At 39.7% G+C, this 24,727-nt stretch overlaps 1 protein-coding gene across 1 annotated transcript in view; it reads left to right on the forward strand.

Annotated features, from left to right (window-relative positions):
- RBKS (ribokinase) overlaps positions 1-24,727 on the forward strand; it is a 71,683-nt gene that overhangs the window by 42,089 nt on the left and 4,867 nt on the right. Inside the window, exon 7 of the mRNA XM_042051607.1 lies at positions 7,835-8,023. Coding sequence (XP_041907541.1) covers positions 7,835-8,023 — 189 coding nt within the window. The remainder of the gene's footprint in view (positions 1-7,834; positions 8,024-24,727) is intronic.

Raw genomic sequence — 24,727 nt, forward strand, 5'->3', positions numbered from 1 at the left:
ATTCTTTTCTGCTATTTTCTTTTAAAAAGTAATTACCATGTGAAGATAGCTAGAATCACTGAATGCAAGGTCAGGCACAGAAGTATGCTCTCTGCTGTTGAGGAGGCTCATCTCTTCTGAATTTAAGGAAATGCTAGACATGTGGAAGTTCCTGCCAGCCATATCATGGGAGCATAAATCCAAGTGTAGGACTCCTTCAGCATATTCTGAGAACAACAATGGCATAGAAATACCTTTGTTTTTAAAAAACAACCTTTTGAAACTTTGCAATGAAATAGATTATGTTAGCACAAATGTAATATTCAATTTTGTTTGATTTCATTCTGTGTGTCTGATTTATTGAACTGATTTTCAGGGATGGACTATTACCATTTTTTCTTTCTTTTTGCTGAGAAAAAAGGAAAATTCAAGCATTTGTTTTTCTTATGTCACAGGTTTGAAAGTAGTTTTTTTTGTAATTGTTATATGTTCATATACCATCTGTTTTCTGTTTTCTTTCATGACTTGCTTTAATTTCAGATCTCTGTAATGAATACACTTGAGAAGTTTGATATACAGATAAATGTTTACATACCCAGTAAAGGTTAGCAGTCACATCTCTGTATGGCACTTAAAAGCAACAAGTTAATTCTACAAATCTTAAAGATAATTCTAATTTTTTAAACTTCATCCATTCAACCAGTGACATATGCATCTCCATCATTATCTTAAATCACGAAGTACGTAAGACTTTGGTGATCCTGAACATATACTGGGAAGAGATCTTTTTATCCTTTTTTTAAATTTCCCTCAGTATTTACTAACAGTCACAGTTAGAAAAGAGCATTTGGATAAGATGGACTTTTTGTCTAAGCCACTATGGTCATTCTTTTGGATTTTTAAAAATTACTATTCTCTATGGCCAAATTTATTGAATGTCCTGGTTACAGCTGCTTTCCTGAGACGTTCTGTTCCAGCTCCATTGCCTCTCCTAGTTGGTATTTCTAAGTCTCAAATGTTTTTCTTCTAGCCAAAATCCTATTTATGCTCCAAATTTACCTTTTCTGGAATATTTTATTTTTTATCTGCTATTTTAAGCTACTTCCAGGAAAAAAAAGTGTATTTCTGCTTCATCTTTACTAAGTCTTTTGAATAGTTAATAAATCACCTTGGGTTTGAAGATGAATTCTTTTGAGCTACCCAGTTCAACTGCTTCTAAAACATTCTTTTTAACACAGATGTGTGTTCTAAGACAAAATTAAATTTACACAGTTTTGGGGTTTTTTTATTACTTGGTTTGCCTTTCTTAGTAATTTACCTTTACAAGTATTTATCACAATTTTATCATAATGTCCCTCTCTTTCTTGTTCGTCAAGAAATACTTTTAAATCATAAAATCCTGTGGTTTGCAGATAATATGTGAATAGTATGTTTGTAACAGAAATTTATGTTGGCTGTCAAACAGAACACCAGCCATATAGTTTAAGACGTCTCATAGGCTGTGTGAAGTGTTTGTTAAAGATGAGAAAAAGGGGATAGTCCTTGTGATTAGCTGAATTATTACTGAGTCAGAAGTTTCTGTTTTTTACGGCTCTAAAGGTCAGGGTCTTGATCTGCAATGCCTTTGTCACAGAACAGAAGTTTAAAGATGTCAGCTATAGTGTCAGCCATGGGATGTTGGCTCTCAAACATAAAAATATCAAATATAACATCAACACTTGATATTCCATTCTTTATTAAATGCCTTAGGATTTAATGAAATCACACACAGTATCTGGTATTACAGCATAGCTCGTTATGGATTTACGTGCTAGAGAGAAGCAAACAAAATTACACTATCATTATGAATTATCTACCATTAGTTTGTCTAGAAGGCTCTTCACAAGCTGTTCTTTTCACTCATGCTTGTTGCAATAACAGGGGTTTTTATGTCTGACATTACTTTCTTTTTATGTGGTTCATGAACAAAAGAAGTCAGAACAAATCTTGCAAGGTTATCAGTTCTTTCTTTGCTTAGCCTGTAGTTCAGTTTTATCTTTTCCCAGAAAGATCAAACTTGTTGAGACTAGTTTGTTAATTCTCAGATGCAGCACAGCCTAATCCCTGAGGTTTGTGCAGGAATGTGCTAGTTCTCCATTCCCTTAATTCTTCTAATGCAAAATAAATGTATCCAATGTCATCCTGGTGAAAACTAATGATTGTTCTTTTCAGTCATCTATAAATGTTGAAAAAGAGACAACCCTATGCAAGATGAGCTCTTTGGAATACTTAACATTTTTTTTCCCACGTATTTGTGTGACTCCTCTAGGCATAACCACAATGTCAATACAGTTCATGTGTTGTTTTTCTGTCTTAGCGTGTGCATGCAGTTACATAGCCCTGCAGGTTAGGAACCAAAATATATTGCACATCAGCAATTTCAATTTGATCCTGAATGTTTTGAAGAACAGCTGCTTCTCTGTTCAAAGAGTACTGAGGAGCCCTTCAGGAGAAGAAAAACTCCTGAATGGTTACAGCAAATGATTAAGTTTGACAAGCTATTTTTAATGCAAAATTGGGAACTACTTTCTCCCCAATGTAAAATGGGTATCAGATTTCTGATCTAAAGAAGGCCATGCAAAGATTTAATGAAATGCTAGCGGAATGCTTTGGAGCTTCAGTAGTAGAAAGCAGTACAAGTTAATTGCTAATTTTGTTAAATAAAGCTGTAAGATACATAAAAATAACACAGAAAAATACATACATTCTTAATGTTTCCTTTTAAGTGTTACTGTCTATTAACAGAGGATGGATCATTTTTTGGAATAAATATTTGTTAGTATGTCCAGAATCAAGAGACATTATTGCCTTTTGCAAGATTCAGAGAATATCAAGTTTATAAAACTTTATCTGTAGTCTGGGATGAGGACATTTAAGACACTGCTTATTAATACAGAGAGGTTAATACTAAGGATAATCTTTCTTAAGAAAATATAATTGATATTTCTAGGGGTCAAAACAAAACCAGGTCCTTTAGAAATAAAATATTTCAGAACATCTCTTGAATTTGCCTTTTGTGTTTTAAGTAATGGAAAGCTACTATTTTGCCATTACACAGAAGTTGCCAGCAATTCACAGTCTATTTTATTTCCATCTTTGTTCTAAACCCCATTTTATCAGTTGCTGGAAACTATGAATTTTCCCATATTTAGTCTAAAATGAAAGATGTTACTTTTGGGAGGGAAATGAATAGCTTCAGGCCAATTCATTTCAATCAGTTTTTAATTATTCTAGCACGATAAGTATTTCTGCCGGTATGTATGTAAAAATTTTATAATTTGAAACAACTGGAACTAGCTTGGCTTGTGGCCTGACCTTGCAATTTCTTATACACTAAATCTGTTGCACTGCTTCTTGGGGACTGTTCACATGTGTTAGAATTAATGAGATTGAGTTCTTGTTTTGTCATTTTCAAAAGAAATCTCCTAAGGTACAGGCCAAGTTTGTAGCCAAGTGACTTACTGTGTTTAAATATTTGAAATTAAAAGTATTTTAAATTATCATATGTAGTTTTAGATGCATTAGCCTTAAAACTGGGACAGTTTCCCTGTTATTGTTTATTATTTCTCTTCCAGCAGTACCTGGCAACATTTGCAAAGTTGTTACTGTGCTAGGTGCACATAACCCAGTCCAAATGATAGACTGCTCCCCAAAGAATTAAGACTTCTTAGTTTATATTTGCTGAGGATTAGAGGATTGTGGAAGTTAAGAACAGACCTCTGGATGTTCAACTAGTCCAACACCCTGGTGAAGCCTGTCCAGTTTAGGATGGATTGCTCAGGGCTTTGTCCAGTCAAGTTCAGAATCTCCCAAGGCTGGAGACTTGTGTGACCTCTGGGCATGTGTTCCACTGCTTCATCACTCTTGTGGTGAAAAAGCTTGTCCTAATATTGGAATTTCCCATGTTCTAGTTTGTGCTTGTTGTCTCTAGCCCTATCCCTGTGCACCTTCAAGAAGACTCTGGTTTCATCCTCTCTATTCCCACCTACTAAATTGCCCTCGACAGCAATTAGATTTCCCTTTAGCCAGGAGTTCTTAAGGCTGAACAAGCCTGCTTCTCCCAGCCTTCTCTTGTATGTCCTGGTCTCTGGTCCTCTGACTGTCTTGATGGCCTTCCACTGCAGTGTGCTGTGGTAGGTCAGTGTCTTACTTGTGGCAGGGATCCCAAAACTAGATACAATGCTGCAGATTTGTTCTTGCAAATGCCAAGCAGAGGATCCAGAACATCTCCCTGGAGGTGGCTGCCCCAAATGCACCACAGCTAGGAGCAGCTGGCAAATGTTCATATGCTAGGCTCATTCTCAGTTTTAGCCAGTGTAAATTACTATTGCTGTTGAAAGAAGTTAATTGTTTTGGATTGACTTTTGGGGGTAATGTGGGATTGGGGGTGGTGTTAATTTTAACACAGATCTGCCTTGCAATCCAGTTTGTTTCCAGGCCACACAAATGGCTGTCCTGGCACAAGAGAATGGGCTATGTGGACAGGAGTCAGGCAGGGAAAAAACAGGGCCATTTTCTTTTCTGCAGCACTTCTGGTTTGTGTCATCCTACCATGACTAGACTCCACAGTCTAAAGAGAGATGGAGACTTAACTAAGATTAGTGAGGATTATGGCCAAGAACCTTCATATCAATGAAATTAAAAACTTTAGTTAAATTTTTCTACCACTCTTGTAAACAAAATTATGAAAAGAGTTTGTAGGTTAATTATATAATATCCATCATAGGTTTGTTCTGACAGCAGTTGTGTGGAATGTCGTCTTGCTTTAATAGGTCCATTTAACTGAGTAGTTTTATGAGACTAGCTGCAGAAAAATAAAATTCTTCATTTGCTGTTCTTTTGTACAGTACTATGGCAAATGTCCACATTGGGCTTTTAGTATTGTTATTTAATTTTTTCTTTACATAACCAATAGTTATTTCCCTCAATTGTACCACAGTTTGTTTTTTAAATAAGAACTTAAAAACTCACCACAGTATTTAACATCAGTTGACATTTACCGCAATCTCTAATTATTGGCACAGAATCTGTCTGGCTTCTGCTGCTTTTATGGTTCTTCCAGTTTGTTCCAGTGTTTTTTAGTTGTACCATCCTGCTGTAGATGAGTTAGATGACAGTGGTTTGAAGCAGCCGAAGATCTACTTTTATACAGACTGTCTGTTCAAAATAATTTTGTTTATTGGTATAAGCACTGTAAAGATGAAAAGAAAGATTTCTACAAAACCTTTCCTATAAAACAATTCTTTCACTACTCAAGCAAAAAATCCTGTTGATTTGGGACATAGGAAGCACAAAGAGGAGTACTGTCTTAATGCTAAGCATACAGGATGAGCATTTCATTAGGAAGAATATTATATTTAAATACTTTATTTACCTTGCTCATGAGCTTACAGAAGTATAAGTACCAGGTAAATAAACCAATATTAGATTTACTGTTTCTCTACCAAAACCAAACCCACTTTCATCCTGGAAACTTTGCAACAGAGGTAGAATGTTTGGAATTATAGCCCCTCATAAAGTGCACTGAAAATTCAGTTTGCCTGTTTCATTCAAGGATTTGTCTTAATACATTTTTATTCTTTTAACACAATGTACAAGGTGTTCTGAATAGAGGAATACACAGTTCCTGCTCCAGAAATCTTAAAACTCATGAAGAGACATGGAATATGTAGACACTTGAATAGAGTGTACATATGTATTTTAATATTATATGTCATCTATCTGTAGTTACTCCAAAACCATTATTATAGTATTGGTTCCCTGGAAACCTTGCAAGAAGATACATTCAAAAGGTTTTGTGAGATACTTTTTAAAACAAATTTTCTTACTTGAAAATACTTTTATAACCTTTTAAATACTGAAATATGTTTAATATGCTTAAATAGTTTATACTGCAAGAGAATTTAGAGCAGCATGGTGACATGCCAAAGAGAAAATTGGATAGATTTAGTTGCCTTCTTATAATTTAAAGCTTACTATATTCTTGTCTGGGATCAGTGTGGTTAAAAAAAGTGATTTTAAATTGCGTGTACGTGTTGACCACGCCTTGCCCCTGTGCAGTGCACAAGTTTAACAACCAAGTCCTGCCACACCAGGCTCTGCCTCATAGTGATCAGATCAACAGTGCTTGAAATAATCTGTGCATTTGTCTAAGTAGGAACTGCAGAACTTGGTCATGTAAGTTTAAAAATTAAAACCGATAAGTGTTCTGCTGGGGATACTATGAAGTTTAGGGAGTGTGTTGGCATAATGTGGCCCTTCGGAGCCCGAGGGTGGCTGCTCTCGCCTGGGTCGGGCTGAAACTCAGGAAATGACAGTGGCGAGCAGCGGGCGCTGACTCACAGCTGGGGGCGGTTTGTTGTAGATGGCTGTAGTAGTTCCTGTCCCCAGCTGTCTGCCCGCCCTCTCTTTACTACAGGCATGGCCTGTGCTCCATGAAGCACTTGTTTAATCACTACAGTTTACAGTTTGTTACATCAAGAACTGCGAGCACTGAATTCGAGTTTCAGTCATGCAGAGGAAGGTAGTTTGAAATATTTCAGCAGCTGTTTCCCAGGAAGCTGAGCTGCCCATGCCGCAAAGGTCAGGAGAGTAGCTGCTGAATAGGTTCCAAAGAAAGTTTTCCACTGAAAATAAGCCCTAGGAGTATGGAAGTTATGTTCACCTATGAAGCAGTTATCTGAAAATGCTTCAGACTGCATTCTACAAGATCCAGCAGCAACCTCGTAATGTAACCTACAGTAAGGCTTCCCTTTTCTCAGGCAAGCAGGACAAATTTTAGTGAAGACATCAAAATGTAGTCTGTCTGTTTACATGCAGCTGAAGGCATACAGTATTATGAAGGAGTACTGCCTGGTAGACTGTTTCAGAGAAAAGACAATTTCTCTTCCCTTTCTTCATGTTTCATTCTTGTTCTCTTCCCTGCCAAAAAGAAGAGAAAAAGCACATGACAATACAATGCCATCAAGAAAATGTATAAAGTGGTGAAAATGTTGTTTGAGTCTGAAGTCTTCATTGCAGACTTTGGGGAAATTTTGCTCTTAGTTGGGTGGAACTAGAAGAGATTGATTTTAAGACCCAACTGGGAGACGTTTACTTAAGCTCACCATCAGTTAGAAGAAGAGTTTAGCTGTGTTAGTACAGAGCCAGCACAGTTGACAGAAGGGTATGGACATGGCCATAACACAAATATATAATAGACTTTTAATGGGCCTTTGTCCAAAGAAGGCTTCAGATAAATTTTAGGTATTCTCATGCAAAAATATATTTTAAATTGAACAGAGTGGTCAAAATTGAGCAATTTGTTTTCCCTGGAAGAGATTTTCCCTTGTGATGTCCCTCTAGCTGAACACTGAGAATTTTTAAAAGTATTTAAAAAGTTTCTCACTTGGTGATAAATATCCCTCAAGAATAGTGACCAAGTTGGCTTGTAGCATTTCTTCACATTAAACCATAAAATGCTTTTGCCAAGACTGTGTCATTGTGTCCATTTCACAGATGAAAAAACTGAGGCATGTGGGAAAAATGTGATTTTACGAAGGGTTTTATGCCAGGTAAGTTGTAGAAGCTGGAACAGAACCCACACCTCCTGTGTCTCTCTGCCTAGGCTGCTCTCCGTTAGTCTGCTGTGCCTGAAGTACACACTGATTTCAAGCAAGGAGCACGACACAGCTGAGTATCAGTGTAGGAAGTGGTTTCATGATCATCCTACAATACACATTTCAAAAAGCTACTAAATACTGTTTTCAAATGCAACTGTTGTCCAAAAGTGAATGCTGTCAGATTATGATTTTCATTTGCGTGGGTTGTTTTCCAGGCAGAAATTTTAACGGGCATCCCAGTTGGCAACCTTGAAGATGCTGAAAAGGTGGGACGCATGCTGTTAGAAAGAGGGTGTAAGCTCGTAATTGTTACTCTTGGAGCAGAAGGCTGCATGATGATATCAGGAGATGAACCCATTCCAAAGCACGTTCCTGCTGGGAAGGTCAGGGCTGTGGACACTACGGTACGTTTTTGTGGTTTAACTGTCTTGCTTTGGAAAAGACTGCTTAAGCACTAGGGGAAAGCAGTGAGTAATCAGCCAAATCTTTGGGCACTAGCACAAAGGCTAATTTATGATGTGAAACTGATATCTTGCTTCCAGTGTCTCATATATTAAATGTCAGTTCACCTGAGTTTTATAGTCTGTATTGTAGATGAGCTAGAATCATTATACATACTAAAGGTGTCCTCATGTTGTTCCTTTACTGAAGTACGTGTCTCTCACTGTAGTGTGTGATGCCACTGGCCTGAGCTGCAGTCCTGTTTTTTCACCTTTGCCCTGTCATTTAATTCATCTTGTCCAGAACTCAGACACTGTGAGAGAATGGAGATACTACTCACAGTCTGAAACGGAATGTTTGATTCTTCTGACAAAGCATGAATTACTTACCAAGTCTAGTGTAAGGTGATTAAAGACATAATTTTTGCAGAATATAGTGGAAACCGCCCCAAAAGTTCTTGCTGCTTCATGATGACTGTTTTATGATGCTAGGTAAGGGATACTTGGTCAGGCGCATTTTAATCTTTGCCATTAGGGGACTTTTTTGCTTCATGCTCAGAACTAAGTGCAGAAAACATACTCTGTGAAACCACAAAATACAATACCCCCAGCAAAAGATAAAAACAGGGCAGGCAATAGTTAAGATAGCATTGCTATGAAAACCTTACCACATTGCACATATGGGGCTATTTTGTGTTCCTAGTATTATCTGACATAAATCCAAAATAATTCCAGTGGAGTTACTGAGAGCCGAGCAGGTCGTGTTATATGTACTAACTATACATTTAAATGCCTGTTATAATAACGTCATATTACATATGTTCTGTTACAATAGTTCATTAAAATCCTGGAGATTTTACCATCTGGTACATTCCATATCTGAATTGCATTAATAACAACTAGTTCTTGTAGCATGTTTTTTATCCATGGACCTCATACTGATTCACAAAGAGGAAAGGCAACTGCTTAAAGGATGAGGAAACAGAGGCACGGGGAGCTGAAATTACCTAGGTCAGTAGCATGCAGTAGCAGAGCTAAGAGTAAAGTCACTTCATCTTGGTCAGAAGATCGCTCATAGGTTTGGACTGTGTTATTCTGATACTGTGGAAAGCGTTGTTTCATTGTTCAATATAATCTTTTTCTACATAACTCCAAAATAGAGATACTTTGGTTTTATTTTCCCCTTTTGCCCCTTTGTCATTTATAAGTTTGAAATTGGGTTAGTGCTGGTTTTGGAATGTCTTAAATTGCTACATAGGGGAAGCAGACATCACTGTAGTCTGCATAAAGTTCTTGATAGGGCACTACAGAACCCAAATTGCCTCTGCTTGCTTTTAGCCCAGAATTAGAAGTGCCAAGGAAGTGAAAGCTCCCAAAGCTGCCCAGAATCAGGATTTATTAGCTTGGGAGCAACACCTTGTGAACCTGGCAGTACAGTTTCTTGCTGCTCTGAGCTGTTAAATCCACTACTTCTATCGAAGTTTACTGTTAGAGTTTTTTCTCTATCACACAGAAGTGATGTTGAATAAATATGTGTGATCTGCTTCTTCTTCAGAAGAAAATTGCTTCCAGATCAGCTATTGTTTGATATCTTAAAGATAAGGATTTGCTGCTCTTGGAATAAAACGGCAATACTGAAACCACACGCTGTGGATGAAAAATGCTTTTTATCTTGCGTAGCAGTTCAGAGTTCCATGTCTGAACTAATGTAATGCTCCTGGTTTGTTTGGGGTTTTTTTTAAATTCTTTTTATTTTAAATAAAAACAGTTTCTTTTAATTTACTAAATCCTTGCCCTGCCTCCTTGTGGCCAACAGGTTATTGGCTTCCACATAGCAGAGGATTTTCACAGTTAATTTTGTTAATCTACTTAAATACCAGTGGGTTGTTTTCAGTAAAACAGCTGTTCTTGGTTTATTCTTGCAGCCTGAATGAAAAAATATGTGTTGGCCTTCCATTATAAAAGTCTTACAGTGCTTAGCCTGATTATCACTTTGCCTGAAAGCAAGTGGTTTTAAAGCAACCCTTATAAACACTAAAGAAAATAATGTCATCCTCAACTAACCTGGATTTCTCTATTATTAAAATAAGCATTAAACATTCTAGTAGGACATGTTACTTTCTTCAAGGCATGTCCACAGTAGATCCTTCCCCAGGAGAAGGATCAAGCTGTGAGGTAGCTTACCAAGTAGCCACCTACCCACAGGGTATTCAGAGTTGTCATGTGTATGCTCTTAGCCTGCCATTTGATACTAAAATAAAAGTTGCTACCTTAAACTGCCCTGACTTCAGCATCTCGAGGGACTAGGCACGATCACATCTGGTTATGTGCCTGTATCTGTACTGATACGATTTAGATCGCAGAAGGTAAAGTTACTGCCAGACAAAGAGTTAAATGACGCGTGTACCCTATCGCAGAATTTGCAAAAGGCTGCAGTCCTTAATAAAAAACGGAATTTTCCATTTAGAAGACACACGTAAGATACAAAATTATCTTCAAAGTCCCCTTTCGCTGTAGAATTTTTCCATACCTGCTACCACTGCCCAGAGTCCTCTTTGCTGCACTGCAACTTCAGTAATGACTCCTGGTAATTTCTATTGCCCACAGCAATTTTAGGAATTTTTGAACAACAAAATACTTGGGTAGGTACAGCCACAAAGACTAAGAATTTGAGTTCCTTATCCCAGTTTGTGTGCTCCCCATTCTCCATGTTCACAGGTTCATCAGAGACACTAAGGGTTCATAGACTGTAGAGCCTGGCTTTTCCTCCCTACCCTTGAGGTGGTTAAATCTAACTGCTTATTGGCAGAACACTGGGAAAAGCTGGCTCCATCTCCCACTCTGTGGTGGAACATGAATCTTCAAGATTGAAAATCTGGCGTTTTTCACCCACACTAAATCAATACTATAAAGAGGGAAAAAAGGCCTGTTGATTCTTTTTTTTAGTACTAATTATCTTAGTGTGGGCTTTAGTTATGTATGCAATGCTTCTCATGACTGTTAGCAGAGCTCTCCATACGCAGTCCAAAACATGTAGAGCACGAATAGTCATTCAGAGGGAAGTTTTGCAAGACATGGTATTGTAAAGCTGAAACATCTGTTTCTCCTGTTATAGCTAAATAGTGCAATAAGCTTTTGTTAAGAAAATTAACTTTCCCTTCATTTTACTAGTTCCTGCTATCTACTTTCTATATGCAAATTTTGAATAAACAGAAAAATAAGTGAATTACTGAAAAATAATCCTCGAATTTTGTGTATGACAGAAAGATCTGATTAAGCCCACCAGCTATATCAATTTGTATTTGAAACAGTTGATGTACATGAGACATTTGACACATAATAAAGTACTAATATAGGTATACATTATATTCTATTTTCATTACTTTAAATAGTTGCTTTTAAATTTAGTTGAGTATATTAAGTTAAATATATGCATTTATTTTTGGCAGAACCTATTTCCACTTTAGGTGAAACTAGTACATGAAGCTACATTAAAATAGCTGTGAAGGATAATTATATAATTCCATTTATATGACACTTCTTCTGTTGGTAGCAGAAGGTTTCACAAATCATTCACAAATTTGATAAGCATTTCATAGAAAACAATAATATCATATACACACATTTTACACTAGCATGTGTGTGAAGCAGTTTGCCTCTGCTGAAGCAGAAGCACAGCTGAGGTGGAGCACGGCAGCTGCTCACAAGCAGCTGTGGGACATGACCTAACACCATCGTGTCAGAATTGTACTTGAGGTGAAGGGGATGATCTGTGTGATGAACCACACGATGATCCTGGATTTTGCCATCTGCTGCTGCAGCAGCCCCGAACAAGCCGTCTTGGCAGAGACACACGTGGTCTGATGAGAGGGAAGGCCACAACATCATCCATACTGGAGAATGAAGCTCTGCTCTTTTTGCCCCTTCATTCTCACTCTCCCCCTCTGCTTCTGACAATCACGCAAAGTGTAATTTACAGCACTATTTACATCTATTTACATTTACTAATTATATTCCATTGAAACTGCCAAGGAAAATTTGTCAGAAGAATGTAATTACTCAAAGCTGGAATTTGGCCAGCAGTGAGATTAGTTCCCTTCCATTTTGAAAAAAGCACTATGGGATAGTATGGAGCTGAGCGCTTCCAGTGACATCTGGGAACCAAGCCAAGTCCCTGAGGTACTTCCGGAGGCCTGCTTGGGGCTTGGTATCTGCAGGTGGACTTTGCAGAAGCATTCAGGCTGTCTGGAGCTCCAGGTTACTCAGAATCTGGGCTTCAGAACCATGCCATGCCTCCTCTGGAGGTGGGGCAGTCTGGTGGTCAGTGGCTATGGCAGGCTGGAACATGTCTGCTGGCTCTGGGATTTGCTCTGTGGTTGCTCCTTGCAGTTGAAGGTGGGGTGTCCTGTCTAAGGTCCATGATTCGAATTGGAGAGCTGGCACTGGCAGAATCTCTCCTGTGCAATGGCATTAGTGGAAAATGGGGAGTTCTCAAAGTAAGCTGGAGCTTCTCCTCTGTTGGCCCCCCATTTAAAGAGCAGTGAGATCACTTTGGGGAGGAGGTCATCTAGGGTTAGTTTTTGTAACCTCTAGTTTGCTCCATAGCCCAGCTTCGATCAAGATGCTGAATATATACTTGCACCAGTTAGGGTGACTTTGTAATTTTTGTCTCATCTGGTCTTCTAAATGCATAGCATAGTTGCTCTATTTAAGATCTCTTCGTCAGTTGACCTCTAGGTTTACACATACCAATGTTGTGTGCAAAAAGTCCTGCATTAGTACACTCACAGCCAGGGAATCATGCATCTGCATGTCTGGCTTAGGCATGGATGCACTTGGGCACACCACATTTAAATGAAAATTTGGAATCACTTTTCACAGTGCTGCCCCTAGGAATCACAGCAAGTCAATAGTCCCCCTTTTAAATGTCATGGAGAACCTAGAATGTTTAGCTTCACAGTATTTCTAAGCACAACCATTACATTACCATGTAATTTCTTATATTACCAGCATTTTCCCTGTCTGGTTATGCTTTTTGGATACAGAGATTGCATAACCTACTAAAAGAAGCTCACAGGTTGAAGTGCCATGCTTGTAAACATGATGAAGCTCATTTAAGAGACAGAATAAAATTCAACATTTAATCTACTTTGCCTGAAATTTGACGTGAGCATATGATTTATTCTATATAGTCCTTTTCTGTGCAATATTCTCAGAGATATGATACATACTATTTGTCATAATCATAAATGTTACCATTATTTTTTGTGTGTCAGTTCTGCAAAAGAAAGGCTCATTGCTACAATAGGAATTGTCATCAGATGTTATGTGTTCAAATCCTGTTGTTTCTCTCAGGTTTCTTATTACAATTTATTAGATCTGTCTCTTTTACTAGGAGAGAGTTATGAAGACTGTCTTTAAACAGTAGATTGCTCACTGAGCAGCTTTGTATTGAACTCTGAAAATGTTATGCAACTTTTATTTTAATAAAGCCTCATATAACTGTATAGCTATATAATTTTAGATATGTCACAGTATTCAGGCCTGTGCAGCAGTTGTGGTCTAAAGAAGGCAGTGTGGTTTAGCAATTTGAACAAAGGACTGATTAAGAGTTCCAGGGCTCTGCAAAAGACTTGCTGTAAATCCTTGGAAGAGTTACGTGTCTTCTTTGTATCCCAATTTATCTGTCCATAAATTGGAGCTGCCATTAATGTGTTGCATATAAGCCATGAGAAGTCTGTTAGAGATCAGAACAGAACCTGGGAGGCCTTTTTCCCAGGCTTGTCATATAACCTCAGGCCAGTTGTGCTTCTTTGGGGGCTTTGCAAACTCATTGAAGTGCTTCTGCTTGAAGTTGAGAGGTCTTGTCTGTAAAAATATGGTTTACACTAAAATTCTCTGACTTAGCTGTATCTTCTGGTTTGGAGGAAGCCAGAGCCAGAAGAGTGAAGTGGACACTGAAATAAAGCCTTAGAATATAAATAAATCCAAAACAGTCCTCCTAATAACAGCAATTCTTTGTCTCCTGACTTTGTGGCCTAACGTCTGAGGCTCAAGGGGATATAAATACAACACTCTGTGCAATGACTAATTACTCAAAATTCTGTGCATCAGCAGAAGTGGGACTTGTGGTTGACTCTAATATTATCAAATGCCTTTGCTATTTAATAATCTTGTAGCCGTACATTATTTAGCACGCCGTTTGCACAAAGAACAGTGATTTTATTTCAGCTATCTCTCAACAAAGTAAAAATGCAGCTGGTAGTAAATGAAGCATTTGGCAGACAATGTGTCTGATGTACAGTTCTCTAACTTGCTAAGAAAAGAAAAATGTTAAATGTTTAACCTTTTCCTACCCAAGGATGTAGCAAGGAGTAAACCTTTGTGGTTTTCCTTTTTCTCTTTTTCCCTAACCCTAAAACGTAGCTTTTTTTTTCTTTTTCTTTTTCTTTTTCTTTTTCTTTTTCTTTTTCTTTTTCTTTTTTTCTTTTCCTTTTTCTTTCTCTTTCTCTTTTTTCTTTTTCTTTTCCTTTTTCTTTTTTTCTTTTTTCTTTTCCTTTTTCTTCTTTTTTTTCTTCTTTTTTTTCTTTTTTCTTTTTTCTTTTTTCCTTTTCTCTTTTTCAGTTCTTTTTTTTTTTCCCTCATCTTCCCTCTCATTCTCAAGAAAAGAGAAGTTACTATCAGGCAAACATCCTATTTATCAGTAGAGTTTATTCACACACACCAACACAGAGTAATTATGCCCAGAGCTCTCATTAACATCCCACAAACCGACAGCATAATAGCTTCCTTTCTTTAACATGCAACCCAAATAGGTTAATAAGTAAGTTTAGTTCCAGTCATAGCCCACTTTCTGACTTAGCCTTCTGCATTCCCTCTTTTACAAATATGGCATCCATTGAATTTTGGAACAGAAAAACCATGAGGAATAAGTTAATCTGCCAGGCACTCCAGTCAGCGATCTGCACTGTAAGTCTAAATAAAGCTGCATCTATTATGTTCTGAAGTTCAGCTGAACTGTGAAAGGGCACATGACTGAAATCACTGCATGTGAGTTGACTCACAGTTAAATCTAGATGGGACTTGCTTGGTTCCTCAGGAGTTTCTGCTTCTGATTCAGGCCTTCTAAAGACACTTCAGTTTGTTAAGGCTTAGTCAGTGGCCTAAGTCTATACAGGTATCCAGTAACAAGAGGGATTGCAAGAGTAGCATCCCTCCGCATTGGCAGTCAACTGAGAAAGTGTAGAGCAAGCTGGATGCATCCTCTTTTCCCTTGGAGAGCAGAAAGCTATATTATGCCCCTTGTACAAATTGGAAAAGTGGAACAAAAATGTTAGCTGGGTGCACTGAAGCACAAGCTAAAAATGTTCTGCTCCAAGTTATATGGGGAGTTGGAGTGATGAAGCCAAAAATGAAGCACAGGCATATATTGTCCCATGCTGCTCTCTTAACTTCTAGATAACATTGTCATGGAAGGAAACACTGTTTATCTGCCTAGTAACTGTCTATTTTAATCTGTAAGAACAAACAATGTAAACAAAATGAGCAAACAGAAGCAGGCTTGTACAGAACAATTTGCAGCCTTGTTTTCCAGTGGAAGATTCCATGGACCACCCAGGCTTTGCTCTAGTCCTTTTCTCAACCAGGGAGCATCTAATTAAATCCCTTTCCATTCCTGACTCTAAGTGGAAGAGATCCTACAGTCCTGTACAGTTTCTTTCCAGATGGAAATGCATAATTTAACAGAGATACAGCTGACAGGGAGAAGTGGGCCCAGAGCAGTATTAGCATTTGCCACAAATTGCATTAAATTACAAGGGGTACTTAATGAAGACATATTATAAAAAGAAGATTAAAGCCAATATTTAGTTTTTAAGCCCCTTCTAAGATTGTAGAGTGCCAGGCAACAAAAAAAACTCACAGTGAAACTACTTTAGTGATACCAAGAGTTTGGTTTAGCTACACATTATCAGTAACAAGTCATGACACTGTGTCCAGTTGTGTCCTACAGCTTTATTCCATATACATGTATACATATACAAAAAGTTGCTAAGCATCTTACATTATTTACTACGTGGGTACTTACAACATTAAGAAAGTACTATTCAGACTGCTGATTTGTAGATAGGGAACAAAGCATGCAGACACTGGCTTGTCAGTGGAAAGTGAACCTGTTTCCCTTGTTTAACCATGACTTGTTCTCTATGCTTCTCTTAAAAAAAAAAAAAAATAGGAGTGGAGGAAAATTTTTGTCAGGCTATCAGCTGTCTCATTTTTAGAACTGGACATCATTGTAAATGTCCACATAAAGGAGAAAGTACATAGAAAGGCAGAGTTGCTTTGCATTGGATGCTCCTCCTCAAAGAGACTGTAGGGAGTTTATGGAAATATGGTACGAGGACAAGTGCTTTGGCTCCACTACTGGCATACTGAGAAATAGTCCAGTTTGGAAATTAACCCAGTTGATTATTATTCTGGACATAGAAAGGTAGGGTTGATGGCAGCATATAGGTAGCAACTCAAATGTTTTGTATGTGGGCCAGAACGCATGAATGATACCACATCCAACATCTGCACCTGAGAATATAATCCGATGAGGTCTAGAGAGGCTGAGTTCAGAAATATCTTTGTGCCATTTCACTTCTGGGATGCTTTAGTGAATGAAACAATGGTATCATTTATGCAGGTTGAGAGCAGAGTAGGAAATTACTTTTATTGCTTCTCTTGGGCTAACTATGTTGTACAACACGAGTGAAAATCATTGCAGCAAAACATGCTGCATCCCTTTTTTGATTTGCTCTCCTCCTCTTGACTTTATGATGAGTCCAGTTCAGGGTCTCCTCCAAGAGGATGCTCAGTCCTGGTATGTAGCTCACCCTGTGTCGGAGCAGATCCTGGGCTGCCGGTGCATGCACACGAGGCAGTGCCAGTTGTAATGGTAGATAGCACTTCACGATATCTGTGTTGCAGAAAGGATGAAGAGGAAGGAAGACCAACTGTGTGCAGCCATCCTTTCTAATGAAATTCCTGCAGTTAAAAATAGCTAGTGGAAGCTGGCGCTTCTGGCACATCCAGAGCGTCACCTTCCCAAGTATCTTTTTCTGGCCTGAGCTGTAGGAAGTTGCAAATGCAATCCGCTGTGTAATAGTGCAGCATATTCTTGGCCAAACTCCTCATCATTTTTTTCCTCTTCATGGTTAGCTAACAAATGTCATATGCCTCCCTTTCTTCTTTAAAACTATTCTCTGCAGAACCAGGTATCATCCAGGCTGTTGTGGAACATAACTTACTCTTCTCAGTTTCTTCCCATCAGTTCTGGCTGTGGTGAGAGAGAAGGCAAACCTGGCTCTGGAGCCCCTCATCTGCCTAGTTGCTCAGAAATGCCAACTGCAGTAATGATGATATTGAACAATATCAGATTTCATTATTTTCCCCAACAGAGTTTTCAATGCCAAGTAATTTTGGTCACTAAAGAAACCAGAAAGGTTTGAGTTGGATTGGTGATATTGCATAATTAGGTTTTCAAAAGAACAAGAACAGAGAAATGAGAACAGTGGGGAAATCAGACTTCTTTTGCAAATTCTAACCACAGAAAATGCCAGAAGTTGTATTTCTTATCAAGAATAAAGGAGTTAATCTTTAGTTGCCTGTCCCATGGACAGAATACATTTTAAAACTTTCATTAGACAAATGGAACGAAGCTAAAACTCTTAAGTTTTGGTGACAGGTAGCAGTAACCTATAGGAATGTCTTTAATAGCAATTTTTAAGTTGAGTGTACTGATTCTGCCACTTTTCTCAGGGTTTTCTTCTGTGTCTGTGTGTTCCAAGGTAGATATACAGACATAAAACCAGCTATAGAACAAATCATCTGTAGAAAAGCAGATTCCTGAATTTTGGCAGCAAAGTTTGTCAGCTACCCAAATGTCTATAAGGAGTATTTTTAAAATTCATTTCAAAGCACAAATAGACACAGAAATACAGGAAAAAAGTGAGGAAGTTCTCTGGAAGCTCATGCTTCATTGCTGGTATCTGTGATTTTGTTGGTGAAATCATTAAGCAGGCAGTGTGTTTCTTGGAAAGATCCATTTTACAGGCAATCTCACAGAGAATGCCCTTCTGTCAGAAGCAGTGCCTTGGTGGTCACCTACTGCTGAAGACCATGAGTGAGGTGTCAGAGGGAGCCCTGTTTTCTGCATTCCTGCCCCACAGGTTAAGGACAAGAGAATGAGTGGGTAGCAGAGAACAATACTGTTGAGCAGAGCAGCAGTTCTGGCTTGTAAGGCACATCTAACTGAAATTCAAGAGAGGAGATACAGCTTGAGTAGTCATCGAAACGATTACACAAACTCCGTTGGAAAAAGAATGCAGGGAGCTGGCAAGGGGACGAAGCTGGGGAGAGCTCAGACAAAAAACCTCCTGAAGTTTGGTGGTTTTTTTTTCCCTTCCAGGATGTGTAGTTCATGGGTAGGCAGATGCAGTGGCCAGCCAACAAAGGCTAGATGCTGTGGTTTTGAAAGAGGCACTCGAGCATATGGAGCTTTCGTGCAAAAAAAAGAATGTTATTTTGATCAATTCCAGGCGAGATGGCAGTTGTGTCATTCTGAGTGCTTCTCCTCAGATTAGATGGGATCACTAAGAGTCCTTTGGCATTTTCAGTCTGAGAGGAAAAAACCACATGTGGCTAGTGAAATTGCCCAGCACAGAGATTTCCTTCTTCTTATTTAACTGTTAGATTATGGGTTCCTGAAGCCGTGTCAGGCTCATGTGTGATACTGGGTGACACAGTTAGTGACATTTTGGCCAGTTCTCTCCTGGTTGGGGAGGGAAACCCGCTGCCAGAATTTCCAGCGTACTATCAAAATACCATTATGTATTTTGGGCAGAGTTTTGGCTGTAGTTTCATTTCATCATTAAATGATATTTGTGAATTAACACATAAGCATGAGCATTGTTGGGACGAAAGCACAATTTGGCACAAGTGTGACATGAATAATGAAAAGAGTGAAGTACTGCTCAAGGAAATGAGATAAGTGAAGCTTTTGATTAGAGTAGGAGAGTAGCTACATGTTGTTGAGGCTTGATAAACCAGTTTGAGAAGTACAAATCAACCTTCTGAGGAGCTGCTATATTTAGCACCAGGTTTCAACCACGACTCTTGATTCTGTGCAAGTTTAAATTTTGGGAAAAGTAGATACAGCTCCTATAGCATGTTCAACTGAAAGTCCATCTTCTGTCTATTAGTGGTGATGTCTGCGCGCTTCCCTGTTGTTGACACATTGTGGTTTGTAGGCTGTACTTTGCAAGAGTGCCACTGGAGAGCTTTGTGTTCAGATGAAGTGTAATGAGAATTTTCCAGTGCTGCATTTTGTATGTCATACATTTTTTATTTGCACCGCAGGGGGAAAAAAAGTAGTGTGGAGGGTTTTTTCTGCTGTTTCTGAGTTTCTGTGTGAGGTATGAACTTCCAGATCAAATGAAAGGAGGTCACAGATCAAAGCTCAAGAGTGGAACCAGGGAAGAAGCAGGTAATGAAGGCAGAAGTAAACTCAGTCTTAAACAGAAAATTTACACAGAAGTGTATTCCAAATTGAAAAATTCCATGCCAATGTATCTATTGTTCTGGCAGTGTTGGAATCAGAGTAGTGGTGAATTATTTGGTTGACAGGAATCTCACAGGTTCAGCAACATTGATCCATTGTTTTTAGAATGGTATATGGAGCTCCTGGTTCAGTGCTCTTACTCCATTGTGTAAGAAAGAAATAAATTCGTCACCTCTCATTAATGCTGTCTGGAGTTGAAAGGAGTTTATATGAGCATCATCACACTGAATTGTTTCAATGATTCAGAAAACGGAGTGCTCCCTGTGGGTGAATACTTTGTTGGCTTTCTGGGGTTAGACTAACAGTTTACTACACAGAATAACTCAGTTCTCCAGTGCTTAGCAGTATACTGGAATATTATCATCCCGGAAAATGAAGCTCTCCTGCGACCTTTCCCAGACTTCTTCAGTGTGCACTAAGAGAAAGCAGTCACCTCAAAGACACTTTGCAGTATTTTTCTTGTAAACAGTGAGGTGGGAGCTCCTCTGTTCTCATCCTGATTGAGTCCAAGCAGAGCTGTGAAGGTCCACTTACTTATTTTGCATATCTCAGATTTAGGGTTCCCAAGCAGTGCCTCACTTTCAAAGGATGGGTAGCTCATGTGACTCCTGTTAGTCCATGAAAGATCTGGAGCTTTGGATTCAGCCCACAGATGTCTCAAAGTGGGTGTTCTTAACATCCTTGATCTTAAGTTGGGTTAATTTCCCATCATATGAAATGAGAGCACTATTACCTGCCTTCAAAGTAGATGCTGTATATGGGCTTTGAGATGTAAAGCAGATACTTTCATCTGTGCTTTTTAGATGACATACAAATTAAAAATTGCAGAGTTGTGAATGTTGTATGTTTTATTTCCAACATTCACCACAAACCAAACATTTCAGGGGAATTCATGCATCTGTAATGCTTGTCACTGATCTTTTTAGAAACAGTGCATAACTTAATGTAGTAGGATGTTTCAGAAAGGAAAGAAATTGCATGCAGGAGGCCTTGTATTGAGATTAATCTCTCAGGAATGCAGGGGGTTAACGGTCAGGCTGATTAATCACTGTTAATGACCCATCAGGAAATCTGTGAGGAAGTGGGTAAAAATTCCTGATGGCTGATGTGAAGCATTGTGTGGTATGCTTTGGTTTTGATGTTTCCCAACTGATAGTCTACACTGGGTGTAGTTTAGTTACCTCTAAGTTCCCAGACCATGTGAAGGACCCAATGATATGATGGCCTTGTTCAACTGGAGTAAGTGAACAAGAAATTTTCCCCATTCGTGGCTGTGCAAGTACATCACAACATAAATGCAAGAAAGTCAGGGATTGCTCCTTCCCACAGCTTCCCAGAGCAGAGTCTGGTAAAGATACAGAAAGGAAGTGTGACCATTCCCTCAATCCTCCGGACAGAGCCCACAGGGTACGGGGAGAAGAGTGGAACAGGCAGCTTTCCCTGTGTGAACAAGGAGCCAGAGTATTAAGACTTGGATACACAACTGAGTTAATGAATTGCCTGGTGTTGACTGAGGGCGAGGTTCCACAGTTGGCTCAAGCTGATCCAAGACCATGCTGAGAGGAGTGTTTCTAACGTCTTTCTCCTTTGCTGTGGACTAACTGTCATGTGGTAATACAGCAACTTGCTGATCTGGGCGGAAACTATTGTTTCTTGGTCAGTGTTGGCTGGCCCAGTTGTCAGAAGGATCAGAGAACTGATCTGCTTCACTGCTTGGCCACACAAGTACTAAATCTGATGTAGGGGAGGGCGTGGGAACATGAGACAAGGATAAAAACATGAGTGGGGACTGAGCCTTTCAGCAGAGCATAACCATGGATCGGCTTAAGCCTATTATGAAACTGCAGTCTGAATCACTGGAATTAAGAGTGCACTGTCAACCTACAGGGAATGCAAATTAAAATGTGTTAGCTTACACCTCCTGCCGTTGTTAAACACTGGCTGAGCCCAGCCATTCTGCACGTGGCTGGGAGGAAGGAGCTCTGATGGGGCAGCGTCCTAGTAGGTCCCCAAACCGCATCAGACAGCATCAGGGCTGTGTGGGGAATGCAGAGGGGAAGAAGAAAGGAACAAACGAGCACCACTACCATGAGTCTCTCTATATATCTTCCTTTGGCTTAGGGTAACATCTACTTTTTCTTTGTGACAAGACTGCAGAAACACTCAGAGGACAGACTGAGCACAGTAATAGAGTTGAGGATCCAGACCCCAAGCTCTGGGGTACAGTGTGCTTTTCCTAGATCCTCTCCTTTATTTTCAACCGAAATACCTTTGCAGTGCTGTCTAGTCAGTACCAAAAGCCTAACTTAGACCTAGCAAGGCAAGCCCTGCTATTTGATTCAAGTTCATTTGGTTCTTATTGCTAAATTTGGTAGTTCCCAGTTAAGGACTTCTTATCATTTTGTTCTGGCTCAAAATTCCATGCAAAGATACAGGAATAACTGTGTTAGTGGGAAATCTCTTTGTAATTTTCAAATATTTCATGTTTTAGAGGTTTGTAACAAATGGTCTTCTCCTTTAAGCACAGCCGTGGAGAGCCACACCAGTATCTGCAGGGTGCCCTAGAAAGACAGCAATGCTTCCACACAGGATCAGCAACCCCAGACACTGTGGGAGTAGTCACCCTTGTTAGGCCTTGATCTGAGGAAATAGTTTGAAGATAGTCAAATTAGTTTAATTTCAGGAGAGTTTCGAGATAGTGAAGTTAGTTTAATTTAAAGATTATCTTAATTTAAACTGCCAAAATATCTTTCCAGTGAAACATGAGGAAATATGTGGGGAGGAAAATATTAACCTCCCAGAAAATAATTTTAAAAGCTATTCCACAGGCAAATAAATGCAGAAGTAAAAAAAACCAGCCAGGAACATTTCCAGAAATAAATCATTCTCCATCACATAGAGGATAAACATGGGTTCTTTCAGGAAGAAGGAAATAATAAAAAACCAAAAGCTGTGTAACTGATTCAGCCACTGTGAGTGGGGTTTTCATGGCAAGGTTTTGGTAGTGGGTGACTACAGGAATGGCTTCTGTGAGAAGCTGCTGGAAGCTTCCCCCATGTCCGATAGAGCCAATGCTCCAAGAGGGACCCACCACTGGCCAAGGCTGAGCCCTTCAGTGATGGTGGTAGCACCTCTGGGATAATGTAGGTAAGAAGGGGTAAAAATGCTGCTGTGCACCAACAGCTGGAGAGTGGGGTGAGAATGTGTGACAGAAGCAACTGTGCAGATACCAAGGGCAGTGCAGAAGGAGGGGGAGAAGGTGCTCCAGCTGCTGGAGCTGAGATTCCGCTGCAGCCTGTGGTGCAGCCCGTGGTGAGGCAGCTGTGCCCGTGCAGCCCATGGAGGACTATGGGGATGCAGAGATCCACCTGCAGCCTCTGGAGGAGACCCATGCCAGAGCAGGTGAATGTCCAAAGGAGGCTGTGACCCATGGGAAGCCCATGATGGAGCAGGGTCCTGGCAGGATCTATGGAAGAGGAGCCCACATGATGGTTTGCTGATAGAACTTGTGACTCTGTGAGGGACCCACACTGGAGCAACCTGTTCCTAAAGGAGTGCACCATGTGGAAAGGACCCACTCTGGGGCAGTTCATGAAGAACTGTAGCCTGTTGCAAGGACTCAAGTTAGAGAATTTAATGAAGGACTCTCTCCTGTGGCAGGGACCCCTTGCAGGAGCAGGGGAAGAGTGTGAGGAGTCTTCCCCCTGAGGAGGAAGGAGCAGCAGAGACATGTGGTGAACTGACCACAAACCCCATTCCCTGTCACCCTGTGCTGCTGTGTGGGGAGGAGGTAGAGAAATTGGAAGTGAAATTAAGCTTGGGAAGAATAGAGGGTGGGGGGAAGGTGTTTTAAGGTTTGCTTTTACTTCTCATTATCCTACTCGGATCTGATTGGTAATAAGGGAATTTCCCCAAGTCAGGTCCATTTTACCTGTAATGGTGATTGCTCCCTGCCCTTATTCCAATCCACAAGCCTTTTGTTCTATTTTCTCTCTGGTGTCCATCCAGGGTCTCCCCACCACATGCTGTCACCAAAGGATATTTTACTCCCTGAGCATTTCAGCTGAAATCATCCCTTAGCTGAGACATAGACCCTAATGGCACAAGACTATCTGAATATATCCAAAGGCTGTAAATGTTTCTCCAGCTCCACTAGTAACCTTTCATCAAAGCACAGCCCAGGGATTCTTGTAGGGAGACGTAGGCTTTTCCCACTTCTGAGCAATGGATAGTGAGTGCCTTTGCTGACAGCTATTTTTGTGTTACATAGGGCTAATTTGCAGTTCGGGTACAGAGTAGGCAGAGGTACAGCAAAGAATGTTGAGCAGATGTGACAGAGTGATAACATCCTTGGCATAATCCAGTATCACACAGTTGTGGAGTGCTATAAATACAACAGGAATTCTCCAAGGCCCAATTCCTTCAACAGAGTTGGGCATCTCTACATTGCCATGGATGTAGACTGCACTAAATCAGTGTAATCCTCAGGCTTTGTTCATTTGTGCACTTTTGTGAATGCTCCTTGGAGACTATAAGCAGCATTGTGAGCAATGTTACTGACCACAGTAGCATGTTCCCAGTTACGGTTCTACATCATAATGCAGTTTTTGACAGCTTTTGGATTGATGTTTTAATTTATTCACTAAATGAAGAGTTTATCATTACAGGCAAAACATTTCTCTTGTACTGCTATACAACATCCTTTTCAGGTGTTTCTTTGGGCCTTGGTAACATGCTCTTACAATCTATTTAATGGAGTGAATCCATGTTAATAGCCAGACTGCACTAGGACTGTGACTTCTTAAAAATCACCGGAGAAAAGTTTTCTGAGGTTCAGTAACAATGTCGGGTTTCGGGAGCCAGAGCCCTCTCAATGTTCTTCCATGTTGCTGTTGCTCTTGCCCAGGACAGGCTGAGAGGGCGAAGGCTGAGCAAAAGATTGCTCTGGAACAAGGTGGTGCAGCTGCTGCCACTCTGTGAATTGTAGCTTTTGCCCTCTTGGCTGCCAAATTTTTTTGGTGAGCAAGTTATCTTATTGCATAAGTGAAATGCATCCTAATAGTCTG

This window comes from Corvus kubaryi, unplaced genomic scaffold, assembly GCF_017639235.1.
Source record: "Corvus kubaryi isolate FWS band 111438036 unplaced genomic scaffold, C.kubaryi_AGA036_p1.0 76, whole genome shotgun sequence".
NCBI lineage: Eukaryota > Metazoa > Chordata > Aves > Passeriformes > Corvidae > Corvus > Corvus kubaryi.